Source organism: Opisthorchis viverrini, assembly GCF_000715545.1.
Source record: "Opisthorchis viverrini unplaced genomic scaffold opera_v5_486, whole genome shotgun sequence".
NCBI lineage: Eukaryota > Metazoa > Platyhelminthes > Trematoda > Opisthorchiida > Opisthorchiidae > Opisthorchis > Opisthorchis viverrini.
The window spans coordinates 251,798-278,503 of NW_008752147.1; the positions used below are offsets into that span (position 1 = coordinate 251,798).

Sequence of the window (26,706 nt, forward strand, 5' to 3'; positions counted from 1 at the left end):
AGGTGCCGCCAATATTAGAGTAGTTGTCAAAAGTCATACAGGTCTATCGTTGTGATTCACTAGTGGCCAGAAGTGGAGCTTGGTGTAAAAAGATACCGAGTTCACACAGAAAAGTGAGTTGAACTCAATAACCAATACGACTCATCGTCCGCGAATTCTCCCTACTACATCTCTTCTCAACGATGAACAGCGTTCAAAATATAAACAGCCATGGAACATCTCTGTTACAGCCGAGTTATTATGAAGCGCATGCTGAGGATGAAAAGACCAATGAGACACAGGCGTCAATCTCTGGATAAATTACTTCTCCGAAAGCCCAAATCACTGCTAGAGCAACACATAATGATGGAAATGAAGTATATTGTTAGAAATAGTTGAAATGTAATATACAAAAAGACGAAGGACTGATGGCACCGGGGATGGAGAAGTAGTATGCAAATAAATGCACAAGATAGACCTCAAGGTCAACAAGGTATCTATGGGACGCGGGAAGTGGGTGCAACGGTCGGTGCTCGATTGGAATCGGGTCGGCTTGACGTGCTCGGATGAACCGATGCAGCCGGTGGCCTTGAGTTAGTGAGCTCCGCACAACGTTTTAGAATAGCTTCCAGAGGGATATCCGGGCCACGGGAGTCCTGCGGGAATGAACGAGGGGACATATAAGGATTGTAAACACCCAAACCCATGAACATTTGCAGACTGTTTGCAACCTGTGGACTACCCAACTTACCCAAGCCATCGGACAAAACCGGAACGCCAAGCTCAGGATATCGGCATAACCGGAAAGTTCAACCGCTTCAACAGTAGCTGTTTTCTGGCAGACTAGACTGGCTTCCTTCGATTCAGTTCCCGGTCTGGGAGAACCACCTGTCGACGAGTTCCGTGAAAAAGATACGCAGTGTAGCCGGTAGATTTGTGTCAGCGTCTCCGTAGTGACGAATCCTAATCGTTGGGGTCCGTGGAAAGCGTCTGGCGCAGGGACGTTTCCCGCCAAAGTGGCCTTTAGCAAATCATCGAAGCTGGTCGATAACGACTGAGAAAGTTGCGTCAACCACGTCACCAAAGTGGGCCGGATGAGAGTGAATGCTCGCCGAGCCAGAAAAACGCGATCACCCTCGCCCAGGAAACCGCGTCTAAGGTAAGAGTTTTATTTATGCAGAGTGTAGAAGAAATGAGTCAGTACGCCAAGCGGTACTGACTTGAAAATATGACCTATACAACAATGAAAATATGGGAAATTTACTCTTAGGATATCAGTGGACAGGTTAGCGAACAAACTGTTTCCCTAAAGCTTCCATTTATGTGACTCAATTATATAAAGTCGGAAAACGCCGTTTGCCCGCCTGGTGGTTTGTATCACAAAAATATGAGGGCGTTACATCCCGACTTAACACTAACAGTATTCATCCGAGCGACATGAGTATGCTTCAATCCACGTCCAGATAGTTATCGGATCGTGCGCCCTATGGGAGCCACACCGCAACAGCAAGCAGCTCAGCGTACAACAAACTGGGGAGACTGAAGCAAACCTTCGCAAGCTGACGATGCAGAAAACGTTACCGTTTCCCTCGGAGACATTGTATCAAACCTAACTCTCAATTACTGGTGAGAGCTCACATAAAAACGACTTACTTCTCTTCTGGAGGCTGTTTGCGCAACTGGTGGAAGATGTGAACCAAATGACGCCAGTCGCCTTTCTCGTACAGCAAAACCAAGGTAAGACTGACAGACCGATACATGTGTGCTGCGAAATTGCCGCTTCGGTCAATGTCCGCCGTCGGTATTCGCCATACGCCCTAGGTGAGAGATTATTAAGGCGAATTCCAATTTGACAAGTGAGAGGACTTACATGGAAAAAGTTATTTTGTTTCCTATCTTTGAAAAGTCCTCCTACCGTTGGCTTGGTAGATTCGTCCAAAGGACCCAAAAGGATACTCAGGGCCTTGTCCAAGTCCTGCAAATAGAGAGAGAACTCACCAGAAGGGAGTGCATAAAAGGAGGCAGACTAGCGTAAAATCTCAAGCAGAATAACGTTGAGATAACTAAAACCACCATATCCTTTCTTGGTGGTCTATGAAAGGATTGTTCTAACCCTCTGATTTTTTCAGCTATACTGTGGATACTGATTACCAGGACATGCTCGCCCCTAGGAAAGCGATTTTCTGAACGACGGTCAAAGTACAAACATGTTATAATATGCAGCAGGACAACATTGAGTCACTGGAAAATTTGATGAACCGTTTGAAGCAGCACTAGTCTTTATGGGTCTTACGGGAAAGGCTACCTACTCACATGCCTTCAGTCTGGAAGGTGACTAGCTAAAAGCACTAGTCATACTCATCGCCGAAGGCATCAACCCTAATGGTGATCAACCATGCTTTACTCTCTCAGACACACAACACTTACCTTGAGATGAGGAGCTCGACAGTAAAGGTCAGCCAGTCTGTACATGGCCTTGTAGTGCAAAGGAAGACGTTGCAGCACGAGCTCCAATGCGCAACGACATCGAGCCACACATTCTTTCCAGATTGCTATGGGAGAAGAAGACCGATGATGAGGAACAGAAGGCATGGCGAATACAGTCGCAGAATGGTACACACCCGGAACAATAAACAAGATTACTCACTTAGCGGACTCTGTTCTGCGGTGGCATGTTCTGGTTCCGGAGAGTTATTTTCGTCCGGAGAATTCGCAGCCGATGTAAGATCAATGAAGTCGTCTTGCGAAGACAAAGTCGCCAGCTCTTCGATAATTACTCGATTGCGCTCTGTAATCTCCGAGGATGTTGGTGCGTTCTTTGCTTGCGATGCCTCCCTTGGATGTGGAGCCTTCTCTGATGGCACTAAGGAGGCCTCACAGATTTGTTTTGGAGGAGGTCCTACACAACTACCTTTGGTTTGTAAGGAGGATGAATTGGCAGGACGCTTCCTGCTTCGACTGGAGAAGGCAAAAGTGGACGCTTTGTTAACCAAGTCGAGAAAAACTGCACTAATATGAACGAAGATTGACGGAACTTTCGGACCATATAAGGAACCGAAACACTGTCTCCGAGAGGGCCATTTAGTGGAGGCTAATCAATTGGCCACTTAGTCCAAACACTACGGATATCTAGGAGTGAGTGTGGCCCTACGTGATTCCAAAATTCATCAAACTCACCGTGGCTTGCCCGCGCCTGCAACAAATTCGGACGACTGCAGCTTCGTCAAAAATTCCAGAAGCTTGTGGAGTGGAATTTGGTCAAGTCCAGGATCAACTTCTGCCTCACTAGGTGGACCATAATGGAGTAGGGTTTTCAGAGCCAAGGCGTGGATCCGATAGAATACCTTTCGTGGAAAACAAACGAGAAAAACGTGGTTCCGGAAATAAGGCAAATGTTGAATCCAGGCCCAAAAATGGGGCTGTTCGTTTCAGACAAAGTGTCGATAGTCGTGGGTGCCAGCATAAATGATCCAAATGAACAGTAAGTTCCTTCGCGTCTCAACATTTGCGGTATGGGATCCATCAGACTAGAGATAGGGAATGTTTCAGAGTTCCAACATTAAACGATGAAACCAGGTTGGAGTCACGCTTAGCATCAAGTTTGCTTTCTGATGGCACAACACGTTATCAAACTTAATACGCAATATTGCCGGGATAAGAAAGCCTGTGATCTGCACAGAGTCATCCAGGAATGATCCACTCGATGCTTACATCACTTTCAACAATCCAGGATGCCAACACTTGAACGTTAAATCGAGTTGTAACGGGTGTCTGGACGGTGCGATACACCGCAACAATGAACTCGACCAGATGCCTACCACGTGACATCACGGACAAGTCTCATGCTTAGTCTAGTTGTGTGCTGCTACCTTGAAATTCCACCCCCCCCCCAACACACACACACACACACACCAAAAACAGTCACAGTATTTCATCGATATGCTCCGGAAAAAATGAGCGTTTATCTACGTAACCCTGTGAATCTGACATTGATCTACAGAATTGAAAAAAATCTTAAAGTTCGCTGCGTAGATATTGTTTCTAAGAATGGTGGGGTCAATGCAGGTGCTCCACGTTATCAACCGTGCATACATGATACAAATCCTGCCTCCTTCTAGACGATTCAGTCATTCGAAAACCCACCCCACGCAAACATCGCTGATTTGTCTGATTTCACTTATTTGACAACCAGATGCAGGCCATCTGCACTTGGTGAGAATTTGGATTGGTATTCATCAAGTGCTGTTAAAGTGAACCTCTTCAAACCCTGTTCCCCGCCACAAACCCGTCTCAATCTTCACTACAAACGCAGCTCGATTTTGAGAAGTCACATCCCATACAATCTCACTTCAGTTCACCTATCCAAGATCTCAGGCACGCTACACTATATCGAGACGGGCGTCCTTCTATCCACTTCCAACCGCCGCCTTACACACCGTTACGGATGGCTGCAAACCTAGTTCCCGCTGTCTGGATGTCGCCCACGGCAAGCACTCTACAACTCGTCTCTCCTGTCCCACATCCTAAGCCGTTCCGAAGTGCAACTCAGCTTCCCACCTCCAGTTAAATCCACCTCGGGAAAATTCCATGGTCCCAGGTATTGCTCTTCCTCATTGGCTCAGAATCACACAACTCTGAAACAATCTTCGCCTTCGTGTTTCCTCAACCTCCCAACCGGTCTGGAAACCATCCGTGAATTCTCCCTTACTAAGTAATGCACTCCACAAAACCGGTAAAAACAAATTCATCTATTTCAAAATTAACGAATAAATCCCGCACAGGAGTCCAAACAAAAAGCACACGTACTTCGATCGCTTCCACCGCACGAAACGGCAGTTTGTGATAGACGATAATCTTCTTCGGGTATTTTGCCCCAGCAGCATCCAAGGCTTCCAACGCTCCATTGTATGCTTGCAGAACACCGAGCAGGTACTGTGCGATCCCACGTGCTTCAGGGTCATTTGCCACCAGCAAATTGGCTTCTTTTTCGGAACACTTTGCCAGCATGTAGTGGCACAACCATTCCTCTTCGGTGGCTTGTTTGTTGTATCTCGGACTGTCGACTGTTGGCCGCGACTCGTGAACACCGTCGACAGCTTCACAAGGTGAATTGCCAGTCGACGGGATTGAGCGAGCGAGGGCCAGAACCTCGGTATAAGAGGAACGCGCCACTCGTAACATGCGATATCGCCATTTGCGACAAAGATTCAAATGTGCTTCAGGAAAAGTTCGACTGACTGACTGGAAATTATGAAAAAAAATACGAGTGTTAAGTCGTATCACGACCGAATAAACAGCTAAACCTCTTCTAAAAAGGCGCTTTAAGGCCGCAAGGGTTGAATGGATGGAAAGCTAATAAACACAAGATTACCTACCTTTTTGACCATTCGAGCCGAATAGGAATGCAACTGATAGGTGAGACAACCACGTTCGATGAACAGCGTGACTGCATTAGGTAACAGTAAGAGCGAGACGGTAAAACAACGGAGGCAACGTGACACAGCGTCGGGCGAGACTCGTTCGGTTCGCAAACTGGTCTGGGTTGATAAGAAGTGAAAACACCGGGTTGGATATTCCATGCACCAATTCGGTATGCCAAAAGTACAAAAGACCACAGCTAAACGCCGACTGAACATGATGAACCATGATGTTACAAGGGAACAACGCACAGAATTCGATAACTATCGAACTCCAGATGAAAGCCGTTGGTTCCCCTGTTGTATGAGAACGAACATTCGTGGCGAATAGTCTTTCTCGACTATCCTTAACAAAGTTTGAACAAGTGGAAGAGTACTTTGTAATGATCAAAATGATGAGAATTGTCGGCCACAATACAGGTATATCATGTTGGGCTACTGCGTCTGTCATGAACACACTTCCTAAGAGGAAAAAACGATTCATGACGAAAACGGATTAGAAAAACTAAGAGATCTAATCGATTATCTCTGAGCAACACGCGTGTGATGAGATTCTAATGTCACCCGCCCACAAGGACAGATTTCGGAATCCCGTAAACCTGTTTTTTCAAGGGGGGATACTGAACTAACAATCCCTCTCCAATACGGTACAACGTCCTCGGCACAAGTTCACTTGTTGCAAGCTGTTTCAACCTGTCCACCAACCGTGATCGCCTTTGTCAAACATGCAAGAGCGGAAATACTTTAGTAGATTGTTTGTCGCTAAATAAGACCTTTGGAATTCAGGAAAAACTAATCCGGTCTCGCCGGGATTAGTCCACACCGAAGTGGTATACATGGGCGTAATTATAAGACTCTTGACGTCCAGGAAGTTCATATTAATATCTCTCAGGATTTGTCCATATATTTCCACACCATAGTGAGAAGACAGAATGAGGAAAACCGCTTTATGACTGACTAGTAGATTTCATACCGATTGCATACTTCTACCTCCAGAATTGGAGAAAAGGCAACGGCCCGACCATCTAGCATTCTTCGTGAGCTTTCGACTACAGTACACTTTATCACACGGGACTTTCCAGACGAGGAAAAAGGACGCAATCCCTGTAGCTGCGGCTGTTCCCGGAAACTAACTGGCGAAATGTGTTGATCAGAGCAGTAAAGGGGAAAGATACTTAGGACAAGGGTAGTTGGACCGCCATGGTACTGGCTCGAATAGCAGTTATTTGGTGATACTTATGTCTGTTACGTGGCAACGATTTGGTAACTATCAGATCTTCGGTTGGACTAGTGAAAAAGTTGGGAATAATCATCTGATTCATCGCTAATAATAAAATTTTCAACATTTTCGACACCTGGGCTAAACCGAGAAAATCTGAAAAAATCGACTGTTCATCCTTGAAACCACGACTCACCAGATTCACAATCTGCTCCAGCTCGCTGTGGTAGATTAGAGCAAGAGCGGCCCAAGTATCGCTGCGTTGCGGGCAGGCACGAAGATCTTTCAGGTAGTATTCGACCGCGCCACTTGAGGTTATCAAAAGAATTAAAAATATTGTAATAGGGATTAGGAGTATCTCTGCATTTTCGGAATTGAAAACTGTTGTGCTCTGTGGAACCTAACTGAAAGACCAAAAATTAATTCTCCTGAAAACTGATTCGTATTGGGTTGATCAAAACGGCGCTTACGATCAAAACTGGTTTCAACTTAGGACTGGATGCCGGTGAGAAGTAACAGAATGAATAAATGGTGGGCGACAGAGCGTGCATAAGTCGTTCTACTTCACACTGAAGCCATGATAAAAACTGAGGACAATCAAATATCACGGCTGATTCGCTGTAGTCCCCAAAGCTCAAACATGTTGCTGGTGGCTGATCGGATGGCAGTTGATCTGGGAATGGAGCATCGAGCTGGTCGAGTAAAAGTCTCTTTTTCACTATTTCATTACATTGCAGTGAGACTTAACCGGAAAAACGCCAGTTTCACGAACGATACGTTTATTATTCTGCAAGCAATTGAAGTGGGTATAGGAGACAATAACCAGAGCCCGCCGAAATGTTGATGACCGTCGCTGGCCGTAGGTTCATTGAACAAATATTGATTGAGCGTATTTGTCAATGAACTTTTCCTAGAACAAAATCGTTCAGCTGTAGCACCATTTCGGCTGAGCGTATTTGTCAATGAACTTTACCTAGAAGAAAATCGTTCAGCTGTAGCACCATTTCGGCGCCTAGCTGTCATGCCACCAGTAGGTTGCACGAGGGCTGAGATACTGCCAGGTTGCACAAGCCTAGACAGGGGAAGTCGAGAGGCAGAGGTCGGGTTCGAACCACGGACCTTCCGGTCAGTAAATTCGCGCTCTAACCACATGGGCCGTCTCGCCCCTAGGTAGGCTAAGACGGTCAGCGACTCTGGCAATCCTTAGGCTAATTATGTGCATCCGATCGAGGAAAGCCTCAATGGAACGTAGTCCGTGGCAAGACCAAGGACAAAGGAGGAGCATTCTTATACGAGCAACGCAGCCCCATTAGTTAGTCATTCAGTAATATATAAACCTACTAGATTTGAATAGTAGGAGGCATGGCAAAACCTTTTGATTCACATTTGACGTTCGTCACAAAAACAACAGGTTGATGACTTTAACCGTGCTTCCCAAACTAACGTCAACGTAAAAGGAGGGAGCCGGTAAACAAGAACGACAGACTGTGGGGTTTCGCAATCTGAAACACATGTGAAGTAGTAGATGATCACGCAGTGAATGCTAGTTAGCGCTAGTCAGTTAACGCTAGTCAGGATGAAGGTCGCTTCTCAGATATGTATAACGGAAAATCAATAAACTAGAGACAGCACCTAAACAACTTACTCGAAATTGTTGTTCTTCATGTAATAGTCGGCGATCAGGTAGTACATTAGTTTGGTCATCGGACTGAAAGAGCACATCGATGGAGAATAGCATTGAGTGACAGAAAAGTGAAGAATGTGAACGAAGATACCTACAGAGATACCATTCAACAGCAAGACGAGTTGACCTGCCCTATCGAACGTTGTCTCTCATTTACTAAGCCAGTCATGAAGAAGTGTAGTAGAGTGCAGTTCCCTACAGGGACCAGGTAAAAACGGCCGTTTCGAATAGGCAGACACTGTTGGATGGTATTGCACACCGAATTTGGGCGTAGCTCGACGAAAGATTAGCATTGGTCGACTAAATTTGATAATCCTACCTGTTGCTGCCAGAACCGCAAAGATGTGGCGGCACCAACCTGTGACTGTGCGGCTGTTTCGGTGTTAGTTTCACCAAAATAAACGTGAGACTATGGAATTTGTGAAAGAATAAAACATCCGAACCACTACTGACGAAGGATCTATGGCTCAATCAAACAAATACATTTAATCACGCAGCACGACGATGAACGACGCAGCTTGGAGATTACATTCTGTTTCGAAATTCTCGATAGCGCTTCTTCCACATCAATAGGCAGAAGGCGATTTGATTGGACTATTTCGGCCAGCACTCTGTTGAATTCTTGTCAACGGACGGAAGGAAGGAACAGACGAAGAAGGCAGTCATCACTCGGTTTCGAATTTTCCCTCATCAAAACTCGTTCGCCATGAAATGGAGCTGAACAAAGGAATCATACCGAATGACCAGACCAACCACATGAGTGGCGAGCATAGGGAAGTCCGACACGAACACGAGGCAAGTTTTCAGAGTTCACTTCAATAACTAAACCGATACTGAGTAGAATGTGACAATAATGAGCAGGGTAACGAATGCGGAAGCACCGACCTAGCACCGAGATGATAATCGTGAAAAACCTGTTATGCCAACGCGATCCGAAACAGGCACACTGCCACATACGATAGTGTTTCAGCCACGCACAGCTCACAGGCTGTTTCTTAAGTTTATGCGACCAGGCCACACACTGGAATAGCAAAAGGGGTCGTGGGTTACGTGGCTTTTCGTTCCTCTATTGTGGGAATGATGTGTGAGTAAATTTGTGGCATGTTCAATCATTATACACTCGAGTGTGCCTCACAAAAAGAAGGTTGCTGCCAACAGCCGCCGTCACCACTGAAGAAACAAGGTCTCGAAATCGTCCACTAGACCACCACATTCACGCGCTCATCAACAGTCGATACTGAGGGCCTACGTTGATCGCCTAATTTATCACATACGAGGGGTGTGTCACACTGTGGTCGCATTCGAAGACCATCAAAGCGGAATCGTCCCAGTCGCACGAATGACACTGCGTAAAAATTTATAGGTCATAACACGTTGGTACCAGGGTGCAATTGAATAGATGCCGAACTTCGCCGCATCCCACCATGGATGTACAAAATAAACATGTCAGCTCGCTTGTTTGCAAAAAAATGGAAAATGCGACGCAGACCTGTCGAAAATCGATGAGAGACCCCACCTACCTAAGATTTGCTGGCTGTTCCGGTAGACCGAGCGAGCCGGGCACTTTTGTCTGCATCATAAGTTCCACTTCGTTCGGATGAAGCAGACACGCTTCCTCACTCGCGGGCAAAATCTTGCATGTTTCAAGTAGTAACTGAAGCACCTGTAAAAACAAGGACATCCCACGAGGATTGAAATGAAGTAAGCAAACAACGCTGTTAGCCATTAATTGACACCTATGGACGGATAGGCATAGTTGGCATAAGTCTGTTGACACCCAGCTTATAAGTAGTTGCCAACTGACACAAAAGACGCGTTCAAAACGGATCATCTCACAAAATCGACAAAGCAGTGTAAACGATGAACGTAAATGCTCGCCGTGAGTGGCCGGAATCATTATAAAGGCGAATACTACTGAGAAAATTAGTAACATTCTGTTTAGAGTAGTTCAAACCGCCGTCCGTTGCCTAATCGATTTGGAGATTATTAAAGTTTTCAAACAACTTTACTTACTGACACCAAATAGTCGAAAGACCCCGTGGAAAGTTCAGGATACGCTTGAGAATAATGCGTTTCTTAAACCCTGTGCATTTACGACTGCAGGCAACCACTCGGCCTGCATCTTAAAACGTCATTGGTCTCACGAATGGTTAGCTTCGACAATTTTAATTCATAACGTAAGTCCCGGTGTTGATCAGTGGATGCTTTGTGGGTCTACTTTTGTGATGTAATCGGTTTTCTAGGTCCCTTCAATAAGAACACACATCACCAGTAGCCCCAGCCCTCCCAAGTCCACTTTGTTATGTACTATCAAAAAGTGTCCTTGGGTGAACGGAAGTTTCGAAATCGAGGGAAACAACAAAGAAAACACGTGTGTGACTCCACCAGACATAATCCTTCGTTACATGAGAGTAATAGCGCAAGTCATGTGTTCCCAACCCGTCAACGACATTCCAGGGAACCACAAATGTAAAGGTGTTAACAATGCCAACAGAGTTTCAATAGTCAAAAACCCGCGTTCACCACAATGGCCAAGAGTGTGCCACCCTGGGTTGGTTTCCTCTATCTGCTACACGAAATAGTGTCTACAAAGATCGACTAGGACATGAAGATAGTAACATTTTTGGGGAAGGTTAGCTCTTTTCATTTTTGGCTCAGCAGTTTACACTCAAGAACAAGGTCCAGCAATCCGATCTCCAATATCCCTGGTTTTGGAAAATACATTTATGGAAGAATTTGAACATAGAACTTTATCCGGATTCCCCTACCCAACTAAGATATTCTGACGTTATGTAGATGACACTTTCGTTGTGATGAAACGTGACAAGGTCAGTAAGTTTCACAACTATGTGAATGATATGAATCCACACGTCAAATTTAGTATGGAGACGAAGTCATTCTTAGACACATAAGGTCCGGGAAAAACTGGAAAGCACAGTGTATGAGAAGCCAATTGACACCGGTGTCTGCCTATTCGAAGTCGGTATTCGCCAAGCCTTGGAGGCGATGACATAGTGGGTTAGTTCAGGAACTGGGTGGCTGCTCATATAAGGCGATGTCTTTGATCCAGTAGCGCTGTTGACTTCTCGATTGGGCCATTTCTACCGTGTGTGTGAACTGCACACATTATGGAAATATGAACCGGCGAATCTGTAGCGACCGAATCCGAGAGTGAACGTCAGTTTGTTCATGTTTAAATGACCAGAGATACTAAAGGATTGCTTAAAAGACTCCCATTGTGAGTGTAAGTGAGATTGCAGATCCGGTGAAGAGTACTCTTTTGAAAGAAATCGGCGACCTTGTAGCGAGAGGGAAACCCAATTATCATGGATCAGTACGCCATTGGTTAAACACCGATTGAGGATGTGAGAGTAACATGAATTCAGGAGTTGAGTGCCAGCGCATGTAGGGACCGCTTTCAAGTGCAAACTCCAAGTTGATGAATTCATGAATTCATGGCTTCACTGGTGACCAGAACCTCCAGTGTTATGGACTTTGGCAAGTTTTCCGGTAATTCTTGGTTATATGGAATAGTCGCCTCAGCATTCACACGCCCAGTAAACGGGACACATCAACACATCTTGGAAAGACACCGAAAAGTCTAAACACGGAAAATGTGTCATTTAAGTTTGCTACTTAGGAAGATGTTGGCAGTTCAGGTAGCATGGATAGATACCCGTTCGCTTGATCTCCAAGCTGGGCATTTCAGTCACAAACGTCTCAGCTCCAGTCGAGTTAACATAACCCGTGCATCAGACGGACAGAATCTCGAACGGTGAGTCAATACTAGCACGGAATTTTCCGGGCATCGTGAACAGACGAACGAACTAATGGTTCTTGTATTGCCCCGAGCCAATGCTTGGACATCTTGGTGTTTTATCTGAAGGCAGGTTGTAAACTAGTGGTTTTTCGTCCTTCACAACGTAAAAGAACGTCGCCCAAGTTCATGAAAAAATCTCGATAAACAGTTTTATTAGTAAAAATGGTCGACCAAATGTAAGAATCTTTCAGTGCATGGGTGCCATGCCACCCAAAGGAAGCATGGGGACTGGGACACTGCCAGGGTGACCAAACACGACCAGTCGACAAGTAGAGAATAGCTTCGAACCATGGACCTTCGGTCATTAGGTGCGCATCTTAACCACCCAGGTACCTCGATTTTGACCGGTATATATTTGGCAGTTCCGAGGATCATGGGCCACGGAACAAATACAGGAAGAGACAAGAAATGAAACACTGGGACACTGACCTCCGATGTGATTGACAGAGTTTTCACACTGTCATACTCAGGCAGGATGCTGGGGCAGCAGAAATAGAACACAGTCTGCATACAACTCCAGTCCAAAATCTGAAGAAAAAAGCAGAGTAGACATAAAGTAGGGACCTATCTTTGGCATACTCGAACAACCTGATGCATTAGGGAGAGAGATACACTTACTTTTCTTTCAGAACTAGAATCTGTGGACACCGAGCGATCGGTTACCCACCAGGCAGCAGGGTTGTTAGACGAAGACACGGGCCTTGAGAAGTCAGATAGTTGGCCTTGTACAAACAGCTTACTCAAATACTGCGTCCATAATGGAACCCGTTGGAATAGGTGGGCGGCACATGAACGACTTTGACCCAAATGGGCAGGCTGGGAAGAAGACTGTTGCTGATGCTGTTGCAGCTGATCCACTTGAAATAGAACTTCGCTCGCATTTGGGTCGTAAGTAGCCACAGAACTATTCACATCTGCCAGCACAGTAGTAGGTAGCAGACAATGAAGTGCCTGAGCAAGGACTTGATTAATACTCACAACACCACAAGGCCACGATCGCAGCAAGTCTAGCTCGTCCACACAAGCAACTGTTTCATCATCATTGTTCCCCACCGTCACCGATTCCTCCAGTTCGGCGTTCAAATTAGCCCCATCTTGCTCTTTCGATCTCATGTCAGGTTGCTCCTCCGTATGGAGTTTCAAGAGCTCCGCTTGTTGGCCGCCCCAGTTTGCAGTCTGTGCATCCAAGAGGATACGCGTTCGAATGACAATCTGTCGCAACAAAGCCAAAGGTTCCAAACGTTCTCCACTTCCCTTGTACGAGATATGCAACAAATGATGTGCTATATGTAACCAAGCAAGACTTGGGGGCGCGGCGGCTGTTCCACAAAGTAACTGGAGCCTATAGGTTGGCTGAGTGACGTCACTCTCTATTGAATGGTTCGGGGTTAGAGGTTGCAGTTCCACGGGGAGAAGGGCCGTTGGAACACTTTGTTCAATGCTGTGGAGAAAGAAGTTTGAGGTAGACGATGCGAACGATGAAAAGCAACACCAAAGGCAGAACTACAATCATTGCAAAGGTCATTGGTGTCTGCGTAATATAATTTTCTAATATTTCGGTCTCTCTCTCTCGTCGCAGGTGCCGCCTAGAAGATCCATGGCTGTGTATTGCCACACCTTTCTACTGCCATTAAGATGAGAAAAAATATACACTGAAGCCGACAGGTCAGAAAAAGAAGCCCCATTGATTGTATGATCGAGCTGTTGCACTCTAAATCCCAGTTTTGATGAAGTCTATCCCGTAAAAGAGTCAACCGCCGTCACCAGCACACCCATTCTTCAAGGACTATGAACTTGATTATCATATACTAAATTGATCGCCTGAAGAAAAGTTGTATAAAAAATGGACGGCACTGATTGCAACATACGGGAGGTGACCAACTTGTCCAAAGTTGTCAGATGACGGGAAGATGGGCAGCTAAATGACAACAACTTCCGCCAGAAAGCCAAAACTGGCTACGAACGACTAGCGATGTTAGCCGAGTGCGCCAACCGATTGCAGGCTGAATTGGATACGTCGTTGAGCTTTATAACACCGAGTGGTTTCTTCGAACGATGCACCACATACTTAAACATCATTGACCATGCTCGCGAGAGCAACTGTGCACCGGTGACCCTCGAAAATGGAGTTCGAACATTCTAGGTAATCAGTAGTGTATTCAAACTGCACCCGACCCTCAATCATAGCGTTCACGTCAAGTTGTAGCTACTGTTTATTAAGCAGTCCTCAAAGAATAGATCCTGTGACACGCGGGACGCATCCGATTAGCAGTAAGGTAATAGTGGATATGTCGCTCCGTTATGTGAGCCAATACTAAATAAAAAACACCGCCGTGATAAGACAATCAGCATGCGTTTGCCAGGACCAAACATGCATAAGAAAATAAGTAACAGCATTAAAGAAAGTTTGTGCTAATAAAAATGCATCAAGTGTTAAAAAGAATGACTGACCAGGCCAAGTGTTCGAAAACGAAAGAGACAACTCGAGTCGGACTAGTGGACCAGACGAATTCGGGTTGTGATCGGACACACCATGCGAGGAAATCCAAAACCACTGATACAGCGTAGCAAGCCTCGCTGATGTAAAGTTCACCCGTCCTTTCCGAATTCGCAGCGACGCTTGTGGAATCACACCGGGGAGGTTCAACCGACGTTTCGGATAGATGCATTCGAAGCGGCAATCGACCAGCGTCGGCCACTGCTTCACATAGACCGGAAGGTGCAGAGTTGCTTGGACCGACAGACTGACTATCTGCTTCCATTTCGTTCCAACAGCTAAACGTAAAAATAGCGACTAGTGCTGTTGAATGGGACTTCAAAAGTACCAACAAAAGTAAGAATGATAAAGTGATAGAATTTCAAGTAAAGCGTTGCAGGTGCATCGTGTGAGGCAATTAGAGGTAACAAATAATGATAAATTCCGATGAGTTAGTTAAGACCGCACATTCAGAAATGCAAGAATGATAAAGTGATAGAGTTTCAAGTAAAGCAGGTGCATCATGTGAGGCAATTGGAGGTAACAAATAATGATAAACTCCGACGAGTTAGTTAAGACCGCACATTCAGAAATGGCAAGACAAACCACATGAGAGCCAACACCAGAAAAAAATAACCGAAAGGGTGCAGCAACGCTGCGATGACTGTTGAAAAGTGTCATCTTGTTTAACTAGATAACCAGTTGCAGTGAATCGAATGCGTCGCTCGGTTTGCTTTGAAGTGAGGTTGAAACAAGTTGAGGTCGAACTTCAATCACGAAATCCTTGGGTGCTGTCGGTGCTACTCGACTTCCAGGATGGGGACGGCATGATCCTCAGTGTATCTGGTTGGAGACACTACAAGATATGGCTGCCAACCGATGTCAGTGGCGTTCTTGTTGTCAGTTTCTATCCAGAGCGCCTGAGTGAATGTCTGGAGGCGTAGGCACCTCGGGATGATTGTGGTCAGCTAAGACTAAGTCCCTTCTCCGTCCACCTTTACACTTTCCTTCACAATAAGGCCTTCAAATAAATCATGGTTACACGGTAGTGAAGCATCGGTGTTGAACACTGATGTCATGCTGTCGATGATGGACTTCATTCATCAAACATATCTTAAAAGTACTGCTCACTTCGGCGAATAGCCTTTAGCCAATCGGATAGTTGAATAGTTCACCGGGAACGGTAAACGTCCCATCGATGTGTAGACCCAGATTAGTGGGAAAAATGAAAAACATCTATAACCGATCAGTGTGAATTAGCAGATGAGGGGCAGGATTCAAACTGATTAAATTTATGAGCAGTGGCTCAAGTTTTACATAGGAAAGACTGGCGTCACCTTAAAAGCCTCAAATCCTGGTGCCTAATATTCATAATCAAATAAAGTGCATGTAGAATTTTTTTTATCAGGAACAGACAAACTACCCACATGGTAATTAGCTCAATGGCGTCCAAAGCAATCGCGTAAGCAGACTTTCGCAAATCCTCTCTGTCGGTTTGTCTTCCAAAGGTGATCTCTGAATTATTCTCCCGGATGCATAGTTGATATGCGTGGTCCAGCAGAGTGGCGGAAGCAGAATAAAGAAGGAGCCACTGTCCAGCGGGGTTCCCATCCTGTTCCATAGACTCAGGTTCTCCTTCGTATGAAACAGCTCGGAAGACAAGATGTCTGATAGACGTCCTAAACAAAGCCAGTTGATCAATAGTCTTCACGTGACCAGAGGTATCTGTCATTGCCTGGGAGGAAAGTGATCAGTATTTTATTCACTTCACTTACCGAATAATTGGAGTGACCAGTAAAGGCCAACTTCTTCTTCCTCAGATTGAGCAATATATCTTTCACAACTTGTATGTGATTGTCCTGTTTGGCAAGATTACTGAGTTGCTCAAATTCGGTCACTCCATTGAGGTCACTTAACAAACTTCGCACATAATCTGCACAAGAGAATTGAGTAAGCGTAGATATTAGCTGTTAGACGAGAACACACAAAATAGACGCTGACATAATGAGTCAATGGCGTGCAAACTTACCAACGGTTAGAGACCCGTGGTACACGCTATAGTTCCGATGCAGCTTCAGGCGGTTTTCTACCAAAAGCTCCTCCAGCTAAACCGATAAGAGATTTCATTAAAGAAAGGATGTCAAAAACATGTGAGCGTTGACTGACGGGAAAGCAGATAAAGCAATCAACCCAGGGGAACAATCACCTAGTAAACAACAGCAACAACTCGGGCAGCGGTCAGTTCAAAAGAGGCATAGCCGAAGAATAATCAGGTTCCAAGTGAAACACGGATAGCCTTTAATTATACATGCCCAAAATACTCTTTCAGTATAGCGTTCCATCAGGGAGGTTCCTTTACGCAGCAGATTTTGTGTGAAATATGGTGGTCGGAACTCGCACAAAATCGACAATTTTTAGCTACTCAATAACGGTGAGTAACACAACCGATAAGCAAATGGTGGTGAACTTCGGTTCGCAGCCTCGAGTCAGCCAGGCGAAGCGGTTGGACGCAGCAGTCGAAAGGCCACAGTAATGGGTATTCGGGTGAGCAGTGAATTGCTGTCAAACGTGGCTGACTAAATGACGGCAGCCACATGGCTGTCCCTGTTTCACCCAACCGACCAAACAACACTAGTTTGAAAGGCACATCCGTTTGCATGAATTACTGAGTCATTTCTTTGATATAACGTCTCACCTCGAAGCCTAAATATTATTGCTGCTCATTAAAGCCATCAGTTGACGAATCATAACGTGCCGAAACTTGGCTAAAACACAGCTGATGTCGAGAAAGAAAGTGCTCACCAAGTTCGTGGAGTACGTCGATGGACCGAACACCCGATCATTTAATTGACTTCCGACAGTCACACTTGGATTTGCGGTCAGAGACACCAGGACAACCAGTCCATCCATAGACAAGGGACAACCAGCAAAAGTGGACCAACTTGACCCCCCAAAAGTAGCTGAATCTCCGGTACAGCGCCTCCCCCGTACTATCCCAATAAACAATTCTACTGTGTTTCTCCTGAGGATATACAAACATTGAGAAACCGAAAACTTGCAGGATCTAACCGTTCGTTAAGCGTGAATGTGGAAGTAAAAACGTATGTAAATCTCAAAGTTCCTAGTGAATGAAGACTTGACTACTGGCAATCAAGAGGAAAACTCACCAGTGATGCGAAAATACGCATTTCCTGATAGTCCCGAACCAACGAGCTTAAGAGGTAGTTGATCCATAGATCTACAGAACAATAATGAGCAAAATAGTGTCCCCCTCAAACAAAGACGAAAGCAGGGTAAATTTGTGTCCCATTAGTCGACGCCAAGAATATCCAATCGACTTTAAAATATGATAGCCCCTAACCAATACTGAACTGCGAAAACATCAAGCTCACAAGCGGAAAATTGTCCGGCAGGTTAGGTTAGATATCCAATCGACTTTAAAATACGATAGCCCCTAATCAATACTGAACTGCGAAAACATCAAGCTCACAAGCGGAAAATTGTCTGGCAGGTTAGACTCAGATGTGAATGGGCCTTATGGTCAACCGAGTGGGGAGATCCAGACGAAATGCACCAAAATGAAGCATTTTCGCGACTGTGGATATCGAGATTGCGACCACCAGGCTGTGACCCTATTGAATCCAGCTCATGAGTCACAAATCAAGAAGGACTTCATTCTTGAAGCCGGGCTATCACCACTTTGTACCTATAACATCTTGCTCAGCTAAGGGGAGACTTACACTGACCAGTCGCTCACCATAAGGAACTCAATGTAACACCAGGACCAATATGAACAGGAAAATTAAGGCTTATAAACCATATCGAGTATGGGAACTCACAGTGGGCTCGAATGCAATGATACTGAAATGAATTCGATCCGTATAGGCCAAATGTGTCCAGTAGGGTGAATATCGTTTGATTTGCAAGAAACTGTTCATCCTCGGATGCTCGCGGATCCCTGTGAATGAGGGAGGTGACAGTAGAAACAGGCTAATAGGTAGGCTAATAGGTTAATAGGCTAATAGGTAGAAACAGACTAATATCTGCACTGAAAGCGCAACTGGGTAGAAACAGGTGAGACTAATATCTGCACTGAAAGCGCAACTGTGACTACAGGGAGAAATATCAACGTCAAAATCCTACTGAAAAACAAGTGTACAATGAGGGAACAGAGTCGAAACTTACCGAACCTGGGGATCAGAAAATGAGATAACCCGTTCCAACTGCTCCAAACGCAGTTCTACATAGGTTACATGAAGTCGGGTGATTACGCTAAGACTTGGTGGGCGTCGGAGTTGAAGAACATTGGTAGGAAGGAGGACAGAGTCTTCCTCCTCGTCCTCGGTCAGCCCCGGCATAGAATCCAGTCCAAAGTATGCCTGAGGTGATATGAATGAATGTGGGAAACTGCATCGTAGACGGTCAAACAGCGCTACGTAATGTGAGGCCAGATCGCACGACCTGAAATGAGGATTAGAGTGGAAAGCACATTAGTGTAGTTACGGGCGTAGTATGACTGGTAAAAACTGGACAGAGACAAAACCCCCTTGAAAAAAGAAAAATGGCCTGATGGCTTGGAAGGAGACTGCCAATCAGATGGCCGAACACTCAATGCGGGCGAGGAAGTGGTTTCTTGATGAAAACCACAGGAAACTTACCAACGACAGGAAGACAGTTGTGAAACCTGCAGGAGCAACGCAATACCGAAAGTGATGACATTCGGCTTGGTTTCATGAAGCAGTTTGACAAAATTATAAACGGTTGTCGTAGCCCATTGTTCCTGTTGACCGACAGATCCTACAAAAGTGGTAGAAAAAGCCAGGAAAAAGGTTTGTTGACCGAAGTGAACTGGAGGGAGTGAAAGACTGACAAAAGATATGCAGTGAGTAGATATTCATTTGGTCCAAATACTGCGCCAATGACCTAACCTTTGGATGGAAGTCACAACCACATTTCAGCGATCAACTGCTGCTTTCTATGTTCGCAAATCCTAAGTAGCCAGGCGATTCCTCCGCATTTGAAAAACAGTGTAGAACGGAAGGTTTTTGCCACCGACATTTTCCACCCATGACCAAAGCGGCCCGAGTATGCTGTCACTTAGTTGAAGACAACAACGGAGTTATCCCGGCAGCGACGCCGGAATGGCGGTCCGCACTGGCCAGGTTTCATCAGGACGGTCATCATATTCCAATAACAAGACCAAATGACCAACCATAATCGAAGATCCCCCATCGTTCAGCTGTAGCGCCTTTCAGTGCCATGACACCCGAAGGTTGCATGAGGGCTGGGATACTCCAAGGTTGCTTAAGCCTAGACAGGGGGAAGTCGAGAGGCAGAGGTCGGGTTCGAACCACGGACCTTTCGGTCAGTAAGCTCGCGCTCTAACCATTTGAGCCACCTTGCCATCCCCCATCACCATAATCAATATAACCTGCACAAATACAAAAGCAACCCCTACAAACCCAACGCAAGCGGACGCATTGTTGAAACATGAAGCCACACTCGACTGAGGACGGGATATTTGACATAAAACTGGTAGGCTCGATGAATCGTAAAACAATCAACTTCCCAACCAGTGTAAGATTGAAGAAGTTTATGAACACCTGAAAAATAAACGAATGAACCTTGGATAGGTGATTGCGCGTTCCAAATTCATTCACCCAGGGATAAAAACTCCCTTTTAGATAGATGCAATCAAATTGAACAGCTCTGCGACCAAGCCAACGACCACCATTGAATTCATCCAGATGGAAAATTACCCATAAGCGGAGTTACTGAAATCACAACCAGGACAATTGTTTATGCTAGATTAAAACCAATTGGTCCTTTTTCGTTAGCCATTGCGATAGACAACATCGCTCCACCTGTAATCTTCCGGTGGTGATTGTTTAACTCACCTGAGTCATCAGTCAAGCCGTTGTCCAAAGACAGTCGACGCAGCGTGGTTCCACTTACTGCTGGAGCATCTTCAACCTGACTAGTATTCTTGGAGCGCGCAAACTGAGCTAAATCGCTGTAAGATAAAAGATGGAGTAGCAAACCGTAAGTAGCTGAATAGAACTCACGGAAGATTACAGAGAAAATCCCATGGTTCTCACTCAACGACTCAAGCTTCACAATAATTCTCAACCTCACTTCCTTGGCCTCCAAGAAAAGAGCGAACCGAAGAAAGCAAACAGACTAAGTAAAGTCAGCGACGGATGTTATGAAGAATAAATTTTGTGCTATCATCCGGATGAGGATAATATCTTGCGACTCCAAAGTAACCGGAATTCCGCACATCTGGAAAACAACCTGGCAACCTTCGAACTACTGCAATATAGACGGAAACATATTCGATTCTTGAATCTCCGGCTAAATGAGATTCGGAATTGGGAGATGAAGATGCTGACAGTCCCGCTTGAGAAATTATGCAATCAGTGGAATCGACGTAGAGCGACGTAGAGCAAGATGCAATGGTCGTCCGTGGCTTACCGTCGAGCCACCAGAAACCGTGCGCAATTTCAACCGAATGTGGCTAGTATATTCAAATATTGTTTTTGAACGTATTTAGGCACAATAGTGGAGACAACGAACTCAAGTGGTTGAGTGCGTAACATCAAAAGATTATCAATACAGCGATCAAGCGACCACTCTCGGACTGCCGACTAGTCCCAATATAACCCATAGAATAGTCGCTTCAGAAATGAAGGCGACGAAGTACAAAGAGCAAAAACACTGAGCAGACAGCTCCGTCTTTCAACATGAACTAATAAGCCAAAGCGCTCAGATTCATCCACCACTACATGACTACAAATAGGGTTTGCTATTGAGGCTTACACAGTTGGTTCGTCAGATTCTCTACAATCTTCTGTGTGACTTTAGCTACTATCTAAGCGTTTCTATGGACACAGCACGAGGCAATCTGTTACAGAGAGATGTGTCTGCCATGCCAGAAAACTCACAGTATTTAACCAGTGCGTGAAAAAGTGGCCCGGTGGGGACGTAAAGATAAGGTAGCTGACCAGCCCTCTGTTCTAACGCCCACAGGAAAGTGCAGGCCAGTTCTGTGAGTTTATCAATCGTGCTAGGCATGTTTGGCGAACAGTATAGATTGGAACAAGTAGTAAATAGTCAAGAAAGAGTCAGCTGACCAGCTGTTCTAACGCCCACAGGAAAGTGCAGGCCAGTTCTGTGAGTTTATCAATCGTGCTAGGCATGTTTGGCGAACAGTATATATAGGAACAAGTAGTAAATAGTCAAGAAAGAGTCCAATTCTCAACTGTGAAATTGCGGCTAGCTCGGCCAATTCGTTATAATTGGCATGATTCCGAATGGCTAAGATTGGAATCAACGCCACAGAGACCAAAGGGGATTTATGAGGATATTCTTACCTTAACCCTTTGAAGACTAGTCCTGAATGTTGTACATCAGTTAGACAGTACTTCGACAGATCCATCTCCGTACCTCTCAGGTGCATAACACAACGGTTATGATAATCAATGAGGACCGATATTACTGGGATATTGGATATCCTAGGGAATGACGAAACAAACAGGCAACACCTGCGATACACGTTGACAACACCAAGTGAAAAACCAATGAAAACTCACCGAAATACACTGGGCAGTAAGGTGGACATTTGTTCAGCCAAGCGGAACCGAGTCAAAATATCCCCATTCTTCTGAGGTGACCGCTCATTTCGGCCTTGCAGTGGCTTGGATTCAAATTCGCTGCACCAACCACGTTTGGTTCGATACCGATTCAGTCCGTCGGTTAAATCCACNATCAGTACAGCGATCAAGCGACCACTCTCGAACTGCCAACTAGTCCCAATATAACCCATAGAATAGTCGCTTCAGAAATGAAGGCGACGAAGTACAAAGAGCAAAAACACTGAGCAGACAGCTCCGCCTTTTAACATGAACTAATAAGCCAGAAGCGCTCAGATTCATCCACCACTACATGACTACAAATAGGGTTTGCTATTGAGGCTTACGCAGTTGGTTCGTCAGATTCTCTACAATCTTCTGTGTGACTTTAGCTACTATCTAAGCGTTTCTATGGACACAGCACGAGGCAATCTGTTACAGAGAGATGTGTCTGCCATGCCAGAAAACTCACAGTATTTAACCAGTGCGTGAAAAAGTGGCCCGGTGGGGACGTAAAGATAAGGTAGCTGACCAGCCCTCTGTTCTAACGCCCACAGGAAAGTGCAGGCCAGTTCTGTGAGTTTATCAATCGTGCTAGGCATGTTTGGCGAACAGTATAGATTGGAACAAGTAGTAAATAGTCAAGAAAGAGTCCAATTCTCAACTGTGAAATTGCGGCTAGCTCGGCCAATTCGTTATAATTGGCATGATTCCGAATGGCTAAGATTGGAATCAACGCCACAGAGACCAAAGGGGATTTATGAGGATGTTCTTACATTAACCCTTTGAACACTAGTCCTGAATGTTGTATATCAGTTAGACAGTACTTCGACAGATCCATCTCCGTACCTCTCAGATGCATAACACAACGGTTATGATAATCAATGAGGACCGATATTACTGGGATATTGGATATCCTAGGGAATGACGAAACAAACAGGCAACACCTGCGATACACGTTGACAACACCAAGTGAAAAACTAATGAAAACTCACCGAAATACACTGGGCAGTAAGGTGGACATTTGTTCGGCCAGGCGGAACCGAGTCAAAGTATCCCCATTCTTCTGAGGTGACCGCTCATTTCGGCCTTGCAGTGGCTTGGATTCAAATTCGCTGCACCAACCACGTTTGGTTCGATACCGATTCAGTCCGTCGGTTAAATCCACCACTGGTCTAGCCTGCGAAAACGAACGAACAAAAGAACAATGGGGTTTATTATCGCTGCAGACAGAGCACGAAACGTCCCATTATACTGTCATTCCTAATAAGGCCTCCCTAATCTAAAAGTGATCACGAAGAACGATTCCGGTGTTGTACAGGACAGCAAAACGCACCTAACTTGACATCTCTTCAGTGCCAACCACTGGTGCTCCAAAAGCATCACCTTCGACTTCATGATGTAAAAAGTTTCACGATACCGACTAGGCATGTAGAACAGAAAGAAACATGCCCCTAAATTGAAGAGACTAGACTAATCACACCAAACACGGAGAGCTGTGAGAGGGTGCATTAAATTCAGCAAAATAAACCCTGGTAATAGCTCCTACAGGCCCTTCAAAATTCAACATTCAATCCGATGCTGATGGAGGCCTTCAAAAGTATAAAATGGGAATTGCCGATGATCAGAAGTACGACCTACCCTAGCAGAACGACGTTTTTCTACAGTATCTGAAACATCCAACGATCCATTACACTCCTTTTCGCGTTCGTTTGTATCTGACTCTTCTACAGGTTCACTGGACATTACGTTCGCAACAGATGTCTCCACAAGAACCTCCAAATTGCGTGGCTGATCTTCCTCAGTTGCGTCAGCTGGATTTGGCGACGCGGGGGCGTTCGTAACCTCGGCTGCTGACTGACTACACCGGCCGTCGGACACACCTTCCGGAATTAACGCTTCCAAATTTAAAACTGAGTTCAATTCCTGAAAAAAATTCAGTGCGGAAGATTTGAAACATGGTACAAATACAATACAATGCATAAATTATATGAGGAAGCGGGAGATTGTCTGACAAGTCTGAGATTGACAGGATCTACCGGCGCTTGTCAAAAGGTGAAACGCCGTAACGCCTTTTTTCCTAAGAACGACACATTTAAGGACAGGCTACCTTAGGGTCCGAAGCAGTGTTCCTCGTCAACTACGAGTTGGCGTGCGATTCCCTGGAAGAAACGCCAGCTTCCGAGATGCAACCAAATACACCCCCGATAGAGGTGTTGGTGTATTGGAGAATTTGTGCTGGGCGGACAAATCAAACAGCGACTAACTACACGGTTCTGATAACAGGACTTGCTTTTCGTTCGCCTTTTTCATACGGCAATACAGTACGTCCGTGTATTAAACGAAAGTAGATACTAATCAGTCTGACGAGATTTCAAGGAGTCTGCTTTCTGTGGGAGGGTGGCACCACTTCTTTGGATCAAGAGTAAATCGTGGTTAAGAGAGAACGCCATCGTGTGCTCAGGGGGTCAAAGGTCCATAGTGAAGCAGCCTCCCTTGCGTAGACGTGCAACAAAATTAGGATATTCAATACCACATTGACTTTTAGAAAAAGAGGATGCTGGAACAACAATCAGAGAAATATGTGAAGAGCGAAAAAGGTTATGAAGAAAGAAAGAAGCATATCGATGCATCTGCGCGTGCAACTGTGAGAGCGTTTTCTGAAACTGCGAATGAATGGTGTAAACACACACTAAACATGTCCACAGAACAGTGGTATAGGCACTACAACAATCGATCAGAATCGATCCAAAATAGGAAACACTTACCGAGGCCGCATCCAAATCGTCAAACAAGCTGACCGTAACCTCAAGGAGGTTTTCCCACCTAAAATTAACGTGAAAAGAGAGTGAGGTTGGAGGTGGGGGAAAAAGCTACGAATAANATAATATATTTATATATATATATAACCTAGAAAATGTCCAGTAGCAAATAACAATAGTAATGGTATGGGAATCGGCCCAGTCATAAATGCTGACAAGTACATAGTGCGTGTGGCAGTTGAGAAGATACACCCGTATTAAGTTACTGGATGTGAACAGAGGGCGTACAGCAGACACTGAATTAGTGTGAATAAAACTCACGTCAGTGGACCTGACAGTTCAGGAAAGTCGACACGTTTTATTTTGAACAACTCGGCATCAGCGTCAGCATCTCGCTGTTTTCTGTAGACTGTTCGTATCTCGTCAACTTCGCGATCCATCTGAATGGGACAAGTTGAGAAAGCCAGGTGTTTGAAAAAAGGAAGAAATTCTTCCAAGAATAAGTAGCATAAACAAGCAAAAATACATATCTGGGCAACCGTCCACACCGAACGAGTGATCTATGACTAACGGTTGGATAACATCACACACTAGTTACAAGGGTGGGATAAACTTGGACACCCCACTACTGACTTCGCCTTTCTCGGGGATCATCAGACAAACGTAGTCCCCGAATGTCGGTCATCCTTGAACATTAAATTGCCTCCAAGTGATAGCGTCCTGTAAATTTCATTGGCGCTTGCAACAGACTCGACTAAATTTATCGTTTTGTGATATTCTTCAACTGAGCTTGCTGCACTGAATTCGCCGCTCCATATTCCAGTTGGCCAGAAAATTGGAAGACTAAAGTACAGTTCCGTGACCTGGGGACTAGGCCTACTTGAAGGGGCCAACAAAGCTAAAACCGAATATGAACACTCAAGAAACTTCGGCAACCTTACGAATGGTGTGTTGTGTCCAGCAAATAGACTTTGATGCCTTGGACACCGTGCCAAATGAACCAAGAGGCGGCCTTTATGCATCACATTCACTTGAAGAATGTCATACACGAGAGATTAGGTTGGGTCTCCCGTTATTACTATCAATACTACCAGTTCTTATTTCGGCAAGCTGCCGTATCAACCCACCCAGCTGATAAAAAGCAATACAGGGTTATCCTCCGAACTATTCAGAAGCTAAAATTCTAAACCGTCCCTTTACTTGGTGGGCTGCCGGGTTGACTAGGAAAATTAATGCGCCATTGCCACTAAAACAGGCCAAACCTTCTTGGTTGGCATAGTCCAACCGACACTAACAATGTTGCTTACATCAAAGCTTCCGCTCTGCTCCTACCAATTACAAGCCTTCCAGCATTTCAATGTAGTTCCACTCGGTCCCGAATGATACATTGAGTAAAATCCTGTACAGGCAACTACGAGGTTCCACTCGGACACCGATGTCTCCCTTCATCGTTTCGGAAACCGAGATGCACGGCTGCAAGTAATCATATGTTCTCTTTAGGGAGGATTTTAGTTAGCTATAAAGAGGAAACGCCGATGCCGGCAACGTTGTTGACTTGGGTTGAACTATGACGGCGCACGTCCGCAACATACTGTCACCCTGCGGATTCCTTGTTATCGATCCTGTCAAAAGACTGACCGGAATGAACACAGTACAAGTCATTTCCTATAGTAATAATAATAATAGTAGGTTCTTACGAAGACATGAACAAACCAAAC

General features: G+C 45.2%; 1 protein-coding gene across 1 annotated transcript in view; it reads right to left on the bottom strand.

Moving 5' to 3' along the window:
* Window positions 1-346: 346 nt before the first annotated feature.
* Window positions 347-26,706, bottom strand: part of T265_11367 (hypothetical protein) — a gene marked incomplete at both ends in the record, with an annotated part of 33,180 nt that continues 6,820 nt past the window's right edge. The window contains 28 exons of the mRNA XM_009178003.1: window positions 347-635; window positions 731-1,133; window positions 1,633-1,796; window positions 1,850-1,954; window positions 2,407-2,531; window positions 2,627-2,988; window positions 3,157-3,323; window positions 4,786-5,220; window positions 5,355-5,516; window positions 6,812-6,923; window positions 8,261-8,323; window positions 9,820-9,962; window positions 12,549-12,647; window positions 12,738-13,560; window positions 14,571-14,894; window positions 16,023-16,330; window positions 16,371-16,528; window positions 16,625-16,700; window positions 17,763-17,833; window positions 18,435-18,553; window positions 18,781-19,056; window positions 19,254-19,443; window positions 20,493-20,608; window positions 22,188-22,400; window positions 23,222-23,406; window positions 23,868-24,152; window positions 24,995-25,052; window positions 25,310-25,428. Coding sequence (XP_009176267.1) covers window positions 477-635; window positions 731-1,133; window positions 1,633-1,796; window positions 1,850-1,954; window positions 2,407-2,531; window positions 2,627-2,988; window positions 3,157-3,323; window positions 4,786-5,220; window positions 5,355-5,516; window positions 6,812-6,923; window positions 8,261-8,323; window positions 9,820-9,962; window positions 12,549-12,647; window positions 12,738-13,560; window positions 14,571-14,894; window positions 16,023-16,330; window positions 16,371-16,528; window positions 16,625-16,700; window positions 17,763-17,833; window positions 18,435-18,553; window positions 18,781-19,056; window positions 19,254-19,443; window positions 20,493-20,608; window positions 22,188-22,400; window positions 23,222-23,406; window positions 23,868-24,152; window positions 24,995-25,052; window positions 25,310-25,428 — 5,820 coding nt within the window. The remainder of the gene's footprint in view (window positions 636-730; window positions 1,134-1,632; window positions 1,797-1,849; window positions 1,955-2,406; window positions 2,532-2,626; window positions 2,989-3,156; window positions 3,324-4,785; window positions 5,221-5,354; window positions 5,517-6,811; window positions 6,924-8,260; window positions 8,324-9,819; window positions 9,963-12,548; window positions 12,648-12,737; window positions 13,561-14,570; window positions 14,895-16,022; window positions 16,331-16,370; window positions 16,529-16,624; window positions 16,701-17,762; window positions 17,834-18,434; window positions 18,554-18,780; window positions 19,057-19,253; window positions 19,444-20,492; window positions 20,609-22,187; window positions 22,401-23,221; window positions 23,407-23,867; window positions 24,153-24,994; window positions 25,053-25,309; window positions 25,429-26,706) is intronic.